Source organism: Leucopleurus acutus (genome assembly GCF_964270905.1).
Source record: "Leucopleurus acutus genome assembly, chromosome: 10".
Lineage (NCBI taxonomy): Eukaryota > Metazoa > Chordata > Mammalia > Artiodactyla > Delphinidae > Leucopleurus > Leucopleurus acutus.
The window spans coordinates 57,752,788-57,771,018 of NC_139153.1; the positions used below are offsets into that span (position 1 = coordinate 57,752,788).

The 18,231-nt window shown below is 38.9% G+C and overlaps 1 protein-coding gene across 1 annotated transcript in view; it reads left to right on the forward strand.

Annotated features, from left to right (window-relative positions):
- The window catches only part of NEK10 (NIMA related kinase 10), a gene marked incomplete at its 3' end in the record, with an annotated part of 310,503 nt that overhangs the window by 264,001 nt on the left and 28,271 nt on the right, over nucleotides 1-18,231 (forward strand). Inside the window, exon 33 of the mRNA XM_082847516.1 lies at nucleotides 16,306-16,416. Within this exon, the coding sequence (XP_082703642.1) occupies nucleotides 16,306-16,416 (111 nt within the window). The remainder of the gene's footprint in view (nucleotides 1-16,305; nucleotides 16,417-18,231) is intronic.

The following is an 18,231-nucleotide window of genomic DNA, read 5'->3' on the forward strand; positions in this document are numbered from 1 at the left end:
ACCTGATTAAGCGAAAGTGGGTAAAGGGGCATAAGAACATAGGATGGGGGAGAAAATTGGTTAATAAGTCAAAATGTAATCTTCCATATCTCTATCAAGTAAAGATATTCAAAAATACATTTCCATTTAAATACTGATATAGATACATGGAGAAGAATTCTTAACTTCAGTGCTATGGAAATAACTTCAAATAGCTTGTTGGTTACCTTAATGATTCACTACTAAATTGAAAGAAAATATCCTTTGAAATTTAAATATAATTTCCATATGCGTGTCCTGCTAATTTTTATATTAAAAAACTTTTGAAATGGATGTATTTTGTTTCTTTATTGGAGTTCAAAGTATTATAAAGCAAGAATGAAACTATTATAAACACCTTATTATTATGTTCTTACACTGCCAGCATAACAAATGATTTCATACTTTTGGCAAGATGGAATTCCTTGCTACAAGTTAAGATATAACCACGGTGGTTGTAAAAATGTATTTCCAGAATACTTTAAAGTTTATGACATTGCTCATAGTAAGGAATGATTCCTCTTTGGGGAACCTTAAATTACAGTGCTAAACAAAGTCACTGCCTTTCAAATAAAGGAGATAAATACAAGTCTAAACATTACTCTCACATATTTACCAAAGCTTAAAGACCAAGGTCAATTTTTTCTGTTCCGTAATTGCAAAGGAAAACTTCTGAAAGTAAAACTGAATGGACAAACAAACAAAAAACCCTTCTTGTTCACATATTTATTTACTAAATTCCTGCAGACTTAAGCTGTGGTAGCACCCTGAATTGCAGAGCCAGATCCCTTCTGACAACCAACAAGTGACTTTAAATGGGAAACTGCTTACTTTTGGCTGGTGGTGGCCTTATCCAGTTTCCATGGAGACAGATATGTGGAAAATATCTAAAAGCAACTATTTTAAAAGACAGGATGTTAGCATCCTAACTCTGCCTTCAGTGAGTTGACATCTGTTTTCATCAAAAATAAGATGGGGTCTGCTGGAGAAGATCGTGGAAGAGTAAGACATGGAGATCACCTTCCTCCCAACAGATACATCAGAAATACATCTACACGTGGACCTGCTCCTATAGAACCCCCACTGATTGCTGGCAGAAGACCTCAGACCTCCCAAAAGGCAAGAAATTCCCCACATACCTGGGTAGGGCAAAAGAAAAAAGAAAAAAAGGAGACAAAAGAATAGGGACTGCACCTGCACCAGTGGGAGGGAGCTGTGAAGGAGGAAAGGTTTCCACACACTAGAAGCCCCTTCATGGGCAGAGACTGCGGGTGGCGGAGGGGGGAAGCTTCAGAGCCATGGAGGAGAGTGCAGCAACAGTGGTGAGGAGGGCAAAGTGGGGAGATTGCCGCACAGAGAATCGGTGCCGACCAGCACTCACCAGCCCGAGAGGCTTCTCTGTTCACCCACGGGGACGGGCGGAGCTGGGAGCTGAGGCTCAGACTTTGGTCTGATGCTGGGAGAGTACTGGCAGTGGGAACACAGCCTGAAGGGGTTAATGCACCACGGCTAGCCTGGAGGGAGTCTGGGAGAAGTCTGGAGCTGCCGAAGAGACAAGAGACATTTTCTTGCCTCTTTGTTTCCTGGTGCGCGAGGAGAGGGGATTAAGAGCGCTTCTTAAAGGAGCTCCAGAGACAGGCGCAAGCTGCGGCTATCAGCGCAGATCCCAGGAACGGGCATGAGACACAGGCTGCTGCTGCCACCACCAAGAAGTCTGTGTGCGAGCACAGTTCACTATCTGCACCTCCTCTCTGGGGAGCCTGTGCAGCCCGCCACTGCCAGGGTCCTGTGATCCAGGGACAAGTTCCCCGGGAGAACACACAGTGCACACCTCAGGCTGGTGCAAGGTCATGCTGGGCTCTGCCGCCACAGGCTCACCCTACATCAGTACCCCACCCTCCCACCAGCCTGAGTGAGTCAGAACCACCGAATCAGAGGCTCCTTTAACCCCGTCCTGTCTGAGTGAAGAACAGATGCCCTCAGGTGGGCTACACGCAGACGCAGGGCCAAATCCAAAGCTGAAACATGGGAGCTCTGTGAACAAAGAAGAGAAAGGGAAATTTCTCCCAGCAGCCTCAGAAGCAGCAGATTAAAGCTCCACAATCAACTTGAAGTACCCTGAATCTGTGGAATACCTGAATAGACAACGAATGAATCATCCCAAATTGAGGAGGTTGACTTTGGGAGCAAGATATATTATTTTCTCCTCTTTTCCACTTTTTGTGAGTGTGTATGTGTATGCTACTGTGTGAGATTTTGTCTGTATAGCTTTGCTTTCACCATTTGTCCTACGGTTCTGACTGTCTGGGGTTATTTTCTTTTTACTTAAAAATATTTGTTTTCTTAATAATTACTTCTATTTTTGTAACTATATATTTTATCTTACTTTATTTTATTTTATCCTCTTTCTTTCTTTCTTTCCTTCTATTTTTCCTCCCTTTTATTCTGAGCCATGTGGACAGGCTCTTGGTGCTCCAGCCAGGCATCAGGGCTGTGCCTCTGAGGTGGGAGAGCCAATTTCAGGACACTGGTTCACAAGAGACCTCCATGCTCCAAGTAATATCAAATGGCGAAAATCTCCCAGGTATCTCCATCTCAACACCAAGACCCAGCTTCACTCAACGACCAGCAAGATACAGTGCTGGAAAACCTATGCCAAACAACTAGTAAGACAGGAACAAAACCCCAACCATTAGCAGAGAGGCTACCTAAAATCATAATAAGGCCACAGACACGCCAAAACACACCACCAGACGTGGACCTGCCCACCAGAGAGACAAGATCCAGCCTCATCCACCAGAGCACAGGCACTAGTCCCCTCAACCAGGAGACCTACACAACCCACTGAACCAACCTTAGCCACTGGGGACAGACACCAAAAACAACGGAAACTACGAACCTGCAGCCTGCAAAAAGGAGAACCCAAACACAGTAACATAAGCAAAATGAGAAGACAGAAAAACGCACAGAAGATAAAGGAGCAAGGTAAAAACCAACGAGACCTAACAAATGAAGAGGAAACAGGCAGTCTACCTAAACAAGAATTCAGAATAATGATAGTAAAGATTATCCAAAATCTTGGAAATAGAATAGAGACAATGCAAGAAACATTTAACAAGGACCTAGAGAGCTAAAGAGGAAACAAGCAATGATCAACAACACAATAAATGAAATTTAAAATAATCTAGATGGGATTAATAGCAGAATAACTGAGGCAGAAGAAAGGATAAGTGACCTGGAAGATAAAATAGTGGAAATAACTACTGTAGAGCAGAGTAAAGAAAAAAGAATGAAAAGAACTGAGGACAGTCTCAGAGACCTCTGGGACAACATCAAATGCACCAACATTCGAATTATAGGGGTCCCAGAAGAAGAAGAGAAAAAGAAAGGGACTGAGAAATTATTTGAAGAGATTATGGTTGAAAACTTCCCTAATATGGGAAAGGAAATAGTTAATCAAGTACAGGAAGCACAGAGAGTCCCATACAGGGTAAATCCAAGGAGAAACATGCCAAGACACATACTAATCAAACTATCAAAAATTAAATACAAAGAAAACATACTGAAAGCAGCAAGGGAAAAACATCAAATAACACACAAGGGAATCCCCATAAGGTTAACAGCTGATCTTTCAGCAGAAACTCTGCAAGACAGAAGGGAGTGGCAGGACATATTTAAAGTGATGAAGGAGAAAAACCTACAACAAAGATTACTCTACCCAGCAAGGATCTCATTCAGATTTATTTTTATTTATTTATTTATTTTTTGCAGTACATGGGCCTCGCACTGTTGTGGCCTCTCCCATTGTGGAGCACAGACTCCAAACATGCATGTAAAGCAGCCATGGCTCACGGGCCCAGCTGCTCCACAGAGTGTGGGACCTCCCGGACCGGGGCACAAACCTGTGTCCCCTGCATTGGCAGCTGGATGCTCAACCACTGTGCCACCAGGGAAGCCCCTCTCATTCACATTTGATGGAGAAGTTAAAACCTTTACAGACAAGCAAAAGCTGAGAGAGTTCAGCACCACCAAACCAGCTTTACAACAAATGCTAAGGGAACTTCTCTAGGCAAGAAAACAAGAGAAGGAAAAGACCTACACTAACAAACCTAAACCAATGAAGAAAATGGGAATAGGAACATACATATCGATAATTACCTTAAATGTAAATGCTCCCACCAAAAGACAAGACTGGCTGAATGCGTACAAAAAGAAGACCCATATATATGCTGTCTACAAGAGACCTACTTCAGACCTAAAGACACATACAAACTGAAAGTGAGGAGATGGAAAAAGATGTTCCATGAATACGGAAATCAGAAGAAAGCTGGAGTGGCAATTCTCATATCAGACAAAATAGACTTTAAAATAAGAACTATTAAAAGAGACAAAGAAGGACACTACATAATGATGAAGGGATCTATCCAAGAAGAACATATAACAATTGTAAATATTTATGCACCCAACATAGGAGCACCTCAATACATAAGGCAAATACTAACAGCCATAAAAGGGGAAATCGACAGTAACACATTCATAGTAGGGGACTTTAACACCCCACTTTCACCAATGGACAGATCATCCAAAAGGAGAATAAATAAGGAAACACAAGCTTTAAATGATACATTAAACAAGATGGACTTAATTGATATTTATAGGACATTTCATCCAAAAACAACAGAATAAACATTTTCCAAAGGTGCTCATGGAACATTCTCCAGGATAGATCATATATTGGGTTAAAAATGTAGCCTTGGTAAATTTAAGAAAATTGAAATCATATCAAGTATCTTTTCTGACCACAACGCCATGAGACTAGATATCAATTACAGGAAAAGATCTGTAAAAAATACAAACACATGGAGGCTAAACAATACACTACTTAATAACGAAGTGATCACTGAAGAAATCAAAGAGGAAATCAAAAAATACATAGAAACAAATGACAATGGAGACATGATGACACAATACACATGGGATGCAGCAAAAGCAGTTCTAAGAGGGAAGTTTATAGCAATACAATCCTACCTTAAGAAACAGGAAACATCTCAAATAAACAACCTAACCTTGCATCTAAAGCAATTAGAGAAAGAAGAACAAAAAAACCCCAAAGTTAGCAGAAGGAAAGAAATCATAAAGATCAGATCAGAAAAAAATGAAAAAGAAATGAAGGAAATGATAACAAAGACCAATAAAACTAAAGCTGGTTCTTTGAGAAGATAAACAAAATTGATAAACCACTAGCCGGACTCATCAAGAAAAATAGGGAGAAGACTCGACACAATAGAATATGAAATGAAAATGGAGAAGTAAGAACTGACACTGCAGAAATAAAAAGATGATGAGAGATTACTACAAGAAACCTTATGCCAATAAAATGGACAACCTGGAAGAAATGAACAAATTCTTCGAAATACACAACCTGCCGAGACTGATCCAGGAAGAAATAGAAAATATGAACAGGCCAATCACAAGCACTGAAATTGAAACTGTGATTAATAACCTTGCAACACTACCCTCCTTTCCTTCTTTCTTTCCTCATACTTCTACTAATTCCCTCTACTTTTTCTCCCTTTTATCCTGAGCCTTGTGGATGAAAAGCTCTTGGTGCTCCAGCCAGGAGGCAGGGCTCTGCCTCTGAGGTAGGAGAGCCAACTTCAGGACACTGGTCAACAAGAGACCTCCCAGCTCCACATAATATCAAATGGCGAAAATCTCCCAGAGAACTCCATCTTAACACCAACACCCAGCTTCACTCAACGACCAGCAAGCCACAGTGCTGGAAAACCTATGCCAAACAACTAGCAAAACAGGAACACAACCCCACCCATTAGCAGAGAGGCTGCCTAAAATCATAATAAGGCCACAGACACCCCAAAACACACCACCAGATGTTCACCTGCCCACTAGAGAGACAAGATCCAGCCTCATCCACCACAACACAGGCACTAGTCCCCTCCACCAGGAAGCCTACACAACCCACTGAACCAACCTTAGCCACTGGGGACAGACATCAAAAACAGGAGGAACTACGAACCTGCAGCCTGCAAAAAGGAGACCCCAAACACAGTAAGATAAGCAAAATGAGAAGACAGAAAAACACACAGCAGATAAAGGAGCAAGATAAAAATGCACCAGACCTAACAAATGAAGAGGATATAGGCAGTCTACCTGAAAAAGAATTCAGAATAATGATAGTAAGGTTGATCCAAAATCTTGGAGATAGAATGGACAATAGAATGGACAAAATGCAAGAATCAGTTAACAAGGACCTAGAAGAACTAAAGATGAAACAAGCAACGATGAACAACACAATAAATGAAATTAAAAGTACTCTAGATGGGATCAATAGCAGAATAACTGAGGCAGAAGAACGGATAAGTGACCTGGAAGATAAAATAGTGGAAATAACTACTGCAGAGCAGAATAAAGAAAAAGGAATGAAAAGAACTGAGGACAGTCTCAGAGACCTCTGGGACAACATTAAACGCACCAACATTCGAATTATAGGGGTTCCAGAAGAAGAAGAGAAAAAGAAAGGGACTGAGAAAATATTTGAAGAGATTATAGTTGAAAACTTCCCTAATATGGGAAAGGAAATAGTTAATCAAGTCCAGGAAACCCAGAGAGTCCCATACAGGATAAATACAAGGAGAAATACGCCAAGACACATATTAATCAAACTGTCAAAAATTAAATACAAAGAAAGCATATTAAAAGCAGCAAGGGAAAAACAACAAATAACACACAAGGGAATCCCCATAAGGTTAACAGCTGATCTCTCAGCAGAAACCCTACAAGCCAGAAGGGAGTGGCAGGACATACTGAAAGTGATGAAGGAGAAAAACCTGCAGCCAAGACTACTCTACCCAGCAAGGATCTCATTCAGATTTGATGGAGAAATTAAAACCTTTACAGACAAGCAAAAGCTGAGAGAGTTCAGCACCACCAAACCAGCTTTACAACAAATGCTAAAGGATCTTCTCTAGGCAAGAAACACAAGAGAAGGAAAAGACCTATAATAACGAACCCAAGACAATTTAGAAAATGGGAATAGGAACATACATATCGATAATTACCTTAAATGTAAATGGACTAAATGCTCCCACCAAAAGACACAGATTAGCTGAATGGATACAAAAACAAGACCCTTATATATGCTGTCTACAAGAGACCCACTTCAGACCTAGAGACACATACAGACTGAAAGTAAGGGGATGGAAAAAGATATTCCATGCAAATGGAAACCAAAAGAAAGCTGGAGTAGCAATTCTCATATCAGACAAAATAGACTTTAAAATAAGAACTATTAAAAGAGACAAAGAAGGACACTCCATAATGATCAAGGGATCGATCCAAGAAGAAGATATAACAATTGTAAATATTTATGCACCCAACATAGGAGCACCTCAATACATAAGGCAAATATTAACAGCCATAAAAGGGGAAATAAACAGTAACACATTCATAGTAGGGGACTTAAACACCCCACTTTCACCCATGGACAGATCATCCAAAATGAAAATAAATAAGGAAACACAAGCTTTAAATGATACACTAAACAAGATGGACTTAATTGATATTTATAGGACACTCCATCCAAAAACAACAGAATACACATTTTTCTCAACTGCTCATGGAACATTCTCCAGGATAGATCATATCTTAGGTCACAAATCAAGCCTTGGTAAATTTAAGAAAATTGAAATTGTATCAAGTATCTTTTCTGACCACAATGCCATGAGACTAGATATCAATTACAGGAAAAGATCTGTACAAAATACAAACACATGGAGGCTAAACAATACACTACTTAATAATGAAGCGATCACTGAAGAAATCAAAGAGGAAATCAAAAAATACCTAGAAACAAATGACAATGGAGACACAACGACCCAAAACCTGTGGGATGCAGCAAAAGCAGTTCTAAGGAGGAAGTTTATAGCAATACAAGCCCACCTTAAGAAGCAGGAAACATCTCGAATAAACAACCTAACCTTGCACCTCAAGCAATTAGAGAAAGAAGAACAAAAAAACCCCAAAGCTAACAGAAGGAAAGAAACCATAAAAATCAGATCAGAAATAAATGAAAAAGAAATAAAGGAAACAATAGCAAAGATCAATAAAACTAAAAGCTGGTTCTTTGAGAAGACAAACAAAATAGATAAACCACTAGCCAGACTCATCAAGAAAAAAAGGGAGAAGACTCAAATCAATAGAATTATAAATGAAAAAGGAGAGGTAACAACTGACACTGCAGAAATAAAAGAGATCATGAGAGATTACTACAAGCAACTCTATGCCAATAAAATGGACAATCTGGAAGAAATGGACAAATTCTTAGAAATGCACAACCTGCCAAGACTGAATCAGGAAGAAATAGAAAATATGAACAGACCAATCACAAGCACTGAAATTGAAACTGTGATTAAAAATCTTCCAACAAACAAAAGCCCAGGACCAGATGGCTTCACAGGCGAATTCTATCAAACATTTAGAGAAGAGGTAATACCTATCCTTCTCAAACTCTTCCAAAATATAGCAGAGGGAGGAACACTCCCAAACTCATTGTACAAGGCCACCATCACCTTGATACCAAAAGCAGACAAGGATGTCACAAAGAAAGAAAACTACAGGCCAATATCACTGATGAACATAGATGCAAAAATCCTCAACAAAATACTAGCAAACAAAATCCAACAGCACATTAAAAGGATCATACACCATGATCAAGTGGGGTTTATTCCAGGAATGCAAGGATTCTTCAATATACGCAAATCTATCAATGTGATAAACCATATTAACAAATTGAAGGAGAAAAACCATATGATCATCTCAATAGATGCAGAGAAAGCTTTTGACAAAATTCAACACCCATTTATGATAAAAACCCTGCAGAAAGTAGGCATAGAGGGAACTTTCCTCAACATAATAAAGGCCATATATGACAAGCCCACAGCAAACATCATCCTCAATGGTGAAAAACTGAAAGCATTTCCACTAAGATCAGGAACAAGACAAGGTTGCCCACTCTCACCACTCTTATTCAACATAGTTTTGGAAGTTTTAGCCACAGCAATCAGAGAAGAAAAGGAAATAAAAGGAATCCAAATCTGAAAAGAAGAAGTAAAGCTGTCACTGTTTGCAGATGACATGATCCTATACATAGAGAAGCCTAAAGATGCTACCAGAAAACTACTAGAGCTAATCAATGAATTTGGTAAGGTGGCAGGACACAAAATTAATGCACAGAAATCTCTGGCATTCCTATATACTAATGATGAAAAATCTGAAAGTGAAATTAAGAAAACACTCCCATTTACCATTGCAACAAAAAGAATAAAATATCTAGGAATAAACCTACCTAAGGAGACAAAAGACCTGTATGCAGAAATTATAAGACACTGATGAAAGAAATTAAAGATGATACAAATAGATGGAGAGATATACCATGTTCTTGGATTGGAAGAATCAACATTGTGAAAATGACTCTACTACCCAAAGCAATCTATAGATTCAATGCAATCCCTATCAAACTACCACTGGCATTTTTCACAGAACTAGAACAAAAAATTTTGCAATTTGTATGGAAACACAAAAGACCCCGAATAGCCAAAGCAATCTTGAGAACGAAAGAAGGAACTGGAGGAATCAGGCTCCCAGACTTCAGACTATACTACAAAGCTACAGTTATCAAGATGGTATGGTACTGGCACAAAAACAGAAAGATAGATCAATGGAACAGGATAGAAAGCCCAGAGATAAACCCATGCACATATGGACACCTTATCTTTGATAAAAGTGGCAGTAATGTACAGTGGAGAAAGGACAGCCTCTTCAATAAGTGGTGCTGGGAAAACTGGACAGGTACATGTAAAAGTATGAGATTAGATCACTCCCTAACACCATACACAAAAATAAGCTCAAAATGGATTAAAGACCTAAATGTAAGGCCAGAAACTATCAAACTCTTAGAGGAAAACATAGGTGGAACACTCTATGACATAAATCACAGCAAGATCCTTTCTGACCCACCTCCTAGAGTAATGGAAACAAAAATAAACAAATGGGACCTAATGAAACTTCAAAGCTTTTGCACAGCAAAGGAAACCATAAACAAGACCAAAAGACAACCCTCAGAATGGGAGAAAATATTTGCAAATGAAGCAACCGACAAAAGATTAATCTCCAAAATTTACAAGCAGCTCATGCAGCTCAATAACAAGAAAACAAACAACCCAATCCAAAAATGGGCAGAAGACCTAAATAGACATTTCTCCAAAGAAGATATACAGACTGCCAACAAACACATGAAAGAATGCTCAACATCATTAATCATTAGAGAAATGCAAATCAAAACTACAATGAGATATCATCTCACACCAGTCAGAATGGCCATCATCAAAAAATCTAGAAACAATAAATGCTGGAGAGGGTGTGGAGAAAAGGGAACACTCTTGCACTGCTGGTGGGAATGTGAATTGGTTCAGCCACTATGGAGAACAGTATGGAGGTTCCTTAAAAACTACAAATAGAACTACCATATGACCCAGCAATCCCACTACTGGGCATATACCCTGAGAAAACCAAAATTCAAAAAGAGTCATGTACCAAAATGTTCATTGCAGCTCTATTTACAATAGCCCGGAGATGGAAACAACCTAAGTGCCCATCATCGGATGAATGGATAAAGAAGATGTGACACATATATACAATGGAATATTACTCAGCCATAAAAAGAAACGAAATTGAGCTATTTGTAATGAGGTGGATAGACCTAGAGTCTGTCATACAGAGTGAAGTAAGTCAGAAAGAAAAAGACAAATACCGTATGCTAACACATGTATATGGAATTTAAGGAAAAAAATGTCATGAAGAACTTAGGGGTAAAGCAGGAATAAAGACGCAGACCTCCTAGAGAACGGACTTGAAGTTATGGGGAGGGGGAAGGGTGAGCTGTGACAGGGCGAGAGAGAGTCATGGGCATATACACACTAACAAACGTAGTAAGGTAGATAGCTAGTGGGAAGCAGCCGCATGGCACAGGGATATTGGCTCGGTGCTTTGTGACAGCCTGGAGGGGTGGAATAGGGAGGGTGGGAGGGAGGGAGACGCAAGAGGGAAGACATATGGGAACATATGTTTATGTATGACTGATTCACTTTGTTATAAAGCAGAAACTAACACACCACTGTAAAGCAATTATACCCCAATAAAGATGTTAAAAAAAAAAAAAAACCTTCCAACAAACAAAAGCCCAGGACCAGATGGCTTCACAGGCGAATTCTATCAAACATTTGGAGAAGAGGTAACACCTATCCTTCTCAAACTCTTCCAAAATAGAGCAGAGGGAGGAACACTCCCAAACTCATTCTACAAGGCCACCATCACCCTGAAACTAACACCAGAAAAGAAGTCACAAAGAAAGAAAACTACAGGCCAATATCACAGATGAACCTAGTTGCAAAATTCCTGAACAAAATACTAGCAAACAGCATCCAACAGCACATTAAAAGGATCATACACCAAGATCAAGTGGGGTTTATGCCAAGAATGGAAGGATTCTTCAATATACGCAAATCAATCAACGTGATACACCATATTAACAAATCAAGGAGAAAAACCGTAAGATCCTCTCAATAGATGCAGAGAAAGCTTTTGACAAAATTCAACACCCATTTATAATTTAAAAACCCTGCATAAAGTCGGCATAGAGGGAGCTTTCCTCTACATAATAAAGGCCATATATGACAAACTCACAGCCAATATCGTCCTCAATGGTGAAAAACTGAAAGCATTTCCACTAAGATCAGGAACAAGACAAGGTTGCCCACTCTCACCACTTTTATTCAACATAGTTTTGCAAGTTCTAGTCACATCAATCAGAGAAGAAAAAGAAAGAAAAGGAATCCAAATTGGAAACGAAGAAGTAAAACTGTCACTGTTTGCAGATGCCATGATACTATACATAGAGAATCCTAAAGATGTTACTAGAAAACTACTAGAGCTAAACAATGAATTTGGTAAAGTAGCTGGATACAAAATTAATGCACAGAAATCTCTCACATTCGTATACACTAATGATGAAAAATCTGAAAGTAAAATTAAGAAAACACTGCCATTTACCATTGCAACAAAAAGAATAAAATATCTAGGAATAAAACTACCTAAGGAGACAAAAGACCTGTATGCAGAAAACTATAAGACACTGCTGAAAGAAATTAAATATAATGCCAACAGATGGGGAGATATACCACGTTCTTGGATTGGAGGAATCAACATTGTGAAGAAGACTCTACTACCCAAAGCAATCTACAGATTCAATGCAATCCCTATCAAACTACCACTGGCATTTTTCACAGAACTAGAAGAAAAGATTTCAAAATTTGGCCTTCCCTGGTGGCGCAGTGGTTGAGAGTCCGCCTGCCGATGCAGGGGACATGGGTTCATGCCCCAGTCTGGGAGAATACCACATGCCGCAGAGTGACTGGGCCTGTGAGCCATGGCTGCTGGGCCTGTGCATCCGGAGCCTGTGCTCCACAATGGGAGAGGCCACAACAGTGAGAGGCCCACGTACTGCAAAAATATATATATATATATTTCACAATTTGTATGGAAACACAAAAGACCCCAAATAGCCAAAGCAATCTTGAGAACGAAAAATGGGGCTGGAGGAATCAGACTCCCTGACTTCAGACTATACTACAAAGCTACAGTAATCAAGACAGTATGGTACTGGCACAAGAACAGAAATATAGATCAATGGAACAGGATAGAAAGCCCAGAGATAAACTCACACACATGTGGTCACCTTATCTTTGATAAAGGAGGCAAGAATATACAGTGGAGAAAAGACAGCCTCTTCAATAAGTGGTGCTGAGAAAACTGTACAGGTACAAGTAAAAGTATGAAATTAGAACACTCCCTAACACCATACACAAAAATAAACTCAAAATGTATTGAAGACCTAAATGTAAGGCCAGACACTATAAAACTCTTAGAGGAAAACCTAGGTGGCACATTCTATGACATAAATCACAGCAAGATCCTTTTTGACCCACCTCCTAGAGAAATGGAAATAAAAACAAAAATAAACAATTGGGACCTAATGAATCTTAAAAGCTTTTGCACAGTGAAGGAAATCATAAACAAGACCAAAAGACAACCCTTGGGAGAACATATTTTCAAATGAAGCAACTGACAAAGGATTAAACTCATAAATTTATAAGCAACTCATGCAGCTCAATAACAAAAAAACAAACAAACCAATCCAAAAATAGGCAGAAGACCTAAATAGACATTTCTCCAAAGAAGATATACAGATTGCCAACAAAGACATGAAAGAATGCTCAATGTCATCAATCATTAGAGAAATGCAAATCAAAACTACAATGAGATACCATCTCTCACCAGTCAGAATGGCCATCATCAAAAAATCTAGAAACAATAAATGCTGGAGAGGGTGTGGAGAAAAGGGAACCCTCTTGCACTGTTGGTGGGAATGTAAGTTGATACAGCCACTATGGAGAACAGTGTGGAGGTTTCTTTAAAAACTACAAATAGAACTACCATATGACCCAGCAATCCCACTACTGGTCATATACCCTGAGAAAACCATACTTCAAAACGAGTCATGTACCAAAATGTTCATTGCAGCTCTATTTACAATAGCCGGGATATGGAAGCAACCTAAATGTCCATCGACAGATGAATTGATAAAGAAGATGTGGCACATATATACATTGGAATATTACTCAGCCATATAAAGTAACGAAATTGAGTTATTTGTGGTGAGGTGGATGGACCTAGAGTCTGTCTTACAGAGCGAAGTATGTCAGAAAGAGGAAAACAAATATCATATGCTAACACATATGTATGGAATCTAAGAAAAAGAAAAAGAGGTCATGAAGAACCTAGGGGTAAGACGGGAATAAAGACACAGACCTACTAAAGCATGGACTTTAGGATATGGGGAGGGGGAGGGGGAGGCTGTGATGAGGTGAGAGAGTGGCATGGACATATATACACTACCAAGCGTAAAGTGGATAGCTAGTGGGAAGCAGCCCTGTAGCACAGGGAGATCAGCTAGGTGGTTTGTGACCACCTAGAGGGGTGGGATAGGGAAGATGGGAGGGAGGGAGAGGTAGGAGGGAAGATATATGAGAACATGTGTATATGTATAACTGATTCACTTTGTTATAAAGCAGAAACTAACACACTATTGTAAAGCAATTATACTCCAATAAAGATATTAAAATAAATAAGATGGGAATCTTCAGACCCTAAGCTGAGAATGAAATCAGTGGTTCATTTCCATTGCTGGAAACCAAAATCGATCTTTGAGCATACAAGGTGACTAAAGTACATACATTATCTTTTAGTAGGAGTCTTTATGTGTTATTGCTTAGGTAGAACCTGTGCAGGCAACTAAGGTTTGGATTTAACTCTATAGTAAAGATTTGATTGTTATGTTAAATAAATGCTTTAAAAATCCACATATACCAATCTCCTCTTAAATAGTAATATGTCAAAATAACTTTTTTCAATAGAAAATATATTGTTTGAGTCACTATCAAAGGGGGCCCTGTGGGCTACTGATGGTCTGCCAATCTATTTTTGGAGATACTAGTTCTTTAGAAAGAATCCATATATTATGTTTGAGAAAACCTACAATATAAATGTATAAGATTTCTCTTTTTTTCTGCTGTTATTTTATTTGGTATGATAAAAACAAACAAAAACCACCCTTTTAGACTTGTGACATTGAAGGAATCATTACCTTCTCTAGAATCAGTTTCTTCATCAGTAAAATTCAGGTAGCTTATGGGACTATTGTGATAAAGGAAATAAAGTATGTGAAATGTTTATAAAGTGCTATACTAGTGTAATGCTAGTGGATGGTATTTGCTCTCGAATAATAGTTGTGCTGGTAGACTCACTACCTCAGAAAGTATCTTGAGTGTTATATAAGGTCTGATTTCCTCACCTATAGGATAGTACCTGCTTTATAAGTTTATTGTCGAGAAAAAAGTGAGCTAATGCACATGAAAGAGTAACCATAGTGCCTGGCACATACAAGTCATAGGTATTAGTAATTTTATTCTTAGTATTATAATTTTTATATATATAAATATCATCTGCAGTTTTAAATTATGTGTGAGTCATCATTCTGTGAAAAATTTTTAATTCTTCCATGAAAACTTTAAAGATAGGGTGCTGTCGCTTGTGATAATTATTCTGATAAGATACAGTAGCTTTCTAGTACTGCCCTGTATATGAATCTTAAGTTGATTGAATATTAACTTATGCAAGAAAGTTTTTGTGAGGATTAATTCAAACCATCAGGAGTAGTAAAAGCAATTCTAAGTTAACTAGAGGCTTATCAAGTTATATGAAGAGCAAGGTTTTAAGAGTATCTGAATTAATGTTATAGTGATGGCTGCCACAACCAGGGTAGGTCACTTTTGAAGGACGCATTGGTGCTGTAGCAGACAGTGAGGTATGTCAGAAAGGGCTGCTACCTTTCCCCTTGACAGGTAGAATCATGCTGGGCATGAACTAGAAGGTCCTGGGCCAACACTGCCCTTTGGTGTTTGACGTAGGGAGTGGCAACTTCTGGGGGGTAACAGTAGGGAATTATCACGACCAAAACTCTGTCTTGAGGAACTTTCCCTTACCTTCTCCACTCAAACCTGTGGCTTCCTACTATTTACTTATTAAATCTAACTCATCCTGCTGAGCCCTAATGTATACAAATTCATTTCTCTCTCTTCTTGATAAGTTTGGCCCCTCCAATCTGATCTCTCTCCAGCTGTATATTCAGAAGCAGGCCTCTGACTCTGTACTAATGCAGATGTATGCTTCCTGGTCCAAAGTGTCAGATCCTTCAGGACAAGGACCATAATGAGAGTGTTCAGCATGGTTCTGGGCATGATACAAGCACTTAAGCATTCATAGAATGCATCTTTCCTTGTAAGTCTGTTGTTTACAAAATTCAATTTATACACACAACTAATATATAATTTAGTCATTCTATGAAAAAATAATATAAATAAAATGAAAGAACAGTAACATAATTAGAAGTAGCCTTTTGAAAGAGAACAGAGTAATGTGTTTCTTCTGGATTGTAGAATGAAAAATTGTAACGTTCAGTCATGCTATTTGGAGTAAAATTTAAATTCTTATTTAGTCCTGTTGAGTGAATATTGCTACCCTCACAAATTCTTCCTGGGAGTCAGCTATACATAGTTAACAATGTGCTTATAATGATTTTCTCATTTTATGCAGCTTCCTCCAGCTTTGCACCACAATTTGAAAAGAAGGGTTATAGAGAGATTCAAGAAATCCCTCTTCAGCCAGCAGAGTAACCCTTGTAATTTGAAATCTGAAATTAAAAAGGTATAGTATTCTATATATAGGAATTCTTCTTTGACTAACAAAAAAACATCATGAGAATTAAATTTTATACCTCCTGTGCTTGTATCCTCTATTTAAATCTCTGCCCTCTACTAAAGGATATTATCAATGTTTGTCTTAGTCCATTTGGGCTGTTATAGTAAAAATACCATAAAGTGTGGAGTTTATAAACAGCAAGAATTTATTGCTTATGGTTCTGGAAGCTGGCAGTTCAAGATCGGGGTACCAACATATCCCCTAAATTGAGATTTGCAACTCTGAAAAAGTCAGTTAACCATCTGAGGCCATGATTTTTATCACCTATGAGGGTGGAACAAACAATTTCTAAGGTTCTTTTCATCTTCAACATTCTATGGTCTCCTAGACTTTGGGTACTGGTAAATAGTTCTATTCTTACATAAGGAAACTAAATCACAAAGAGATTAAATCAACCAGACAGAAAGAAAATTGTTTATTTCTGGTTAACACAACTTGGCAATAGGAAATCCTTTTGACCTGGTCAGTAGCCATTTTGAGGTGGTCACAGGCTCCCATTCTCCTGTCCCAGAAAGACACAAGACCCAAATAGCTTGGGCCCAGTTGTGTAAAGATGCTTGATCCCACTCCAATTTTGTGTATTTTTTAAAAACTTCAGCATATACTTAAACTTTGGCACAAGCATGCTGCCAATGAACTTTTTCTTTAAGGTTTCTTTTTCTTTTACTGTATCCAATCTGTAGTATAAATTAACTCATAATTTGGGCAATGTTGGAAGACAGAGGGAACCAAAAGTGCCCACTGAACTGAGAAGGTATCTTGAGACAGAAAATCGAGGCAGGCAGCTCCATGTAATCAATGGACCAGTTTATTACAGCATAAGTTACAGGGTGGGATCTGGATCAGGTGGACAATGACCCAGAAGCATTCACAGCTGCACTCCACACCTCTGAGAGGGGACATTGGGACAGTTTTATAGTTAACCAAGGAGTTGGGGGGCTGCTCGGAAATAGGACGTGCCTTCCTAAGTCAAGTTTTATGAATGGGTAACTGTCTCGTGGGCGCTGGGAATACGTCAGCAAAGGTCTTCATCATTGTTTAGGGACTAACAGAGCATGGAGGCCACCTGGTCCTAATGATTATTAAACAATGTCTCTTAACTACAAAGCTCCTAATGACTGAGAAGTGATTTATTGTGTGGTACAGTCCTGGATAGGGTCAGCGGGAGGACAGGAGGAGCTGTATGGGCCCAAGGTAGCATCAGTTATGCTAACGGTCATATAGGTTCTTTGATAAGAAATGCAAACCGTATGTTTTTGCTTTTTTGCCTTACATCAGTGGTGTCTGCACATACACAAACAGGAGATGGGGAAAAAAACGCATAGCTGCAGGTAAACAAAACATAAACCCTACCTCATCTGAGATTAGAGATTTATGGGTTGTCTTGGCAAATAAGGCCGAGAAACAAAGCTAGGGGAGATCAAAACAGAAGTGGAAGAGACTTCAGATATTTATTGTAGGATATTCACATATTGCATCATGAATACCAATAAATAGATTTTAAAGACAGAAGCTCAAGTCTCCCATGAAAACGTTACATATTGATAAGTTTTATATTCTTATTAAAATGATATTCAGAATAATCCAGTTTGTACACACATTTATTTTAACAGAAATCCTAGCTTTATGAGAGGAAGGAGCCTGCTGCAAACTGAGACGTGAAGGGGGCTGCGACCTGTCCCTGCTCCGTGTTTCCAGCAGTGCCTGTCCTTAGCGCAAATCATCATCTCTTTTGTGACTTAGGTTTTCAGTTTGGCCTCC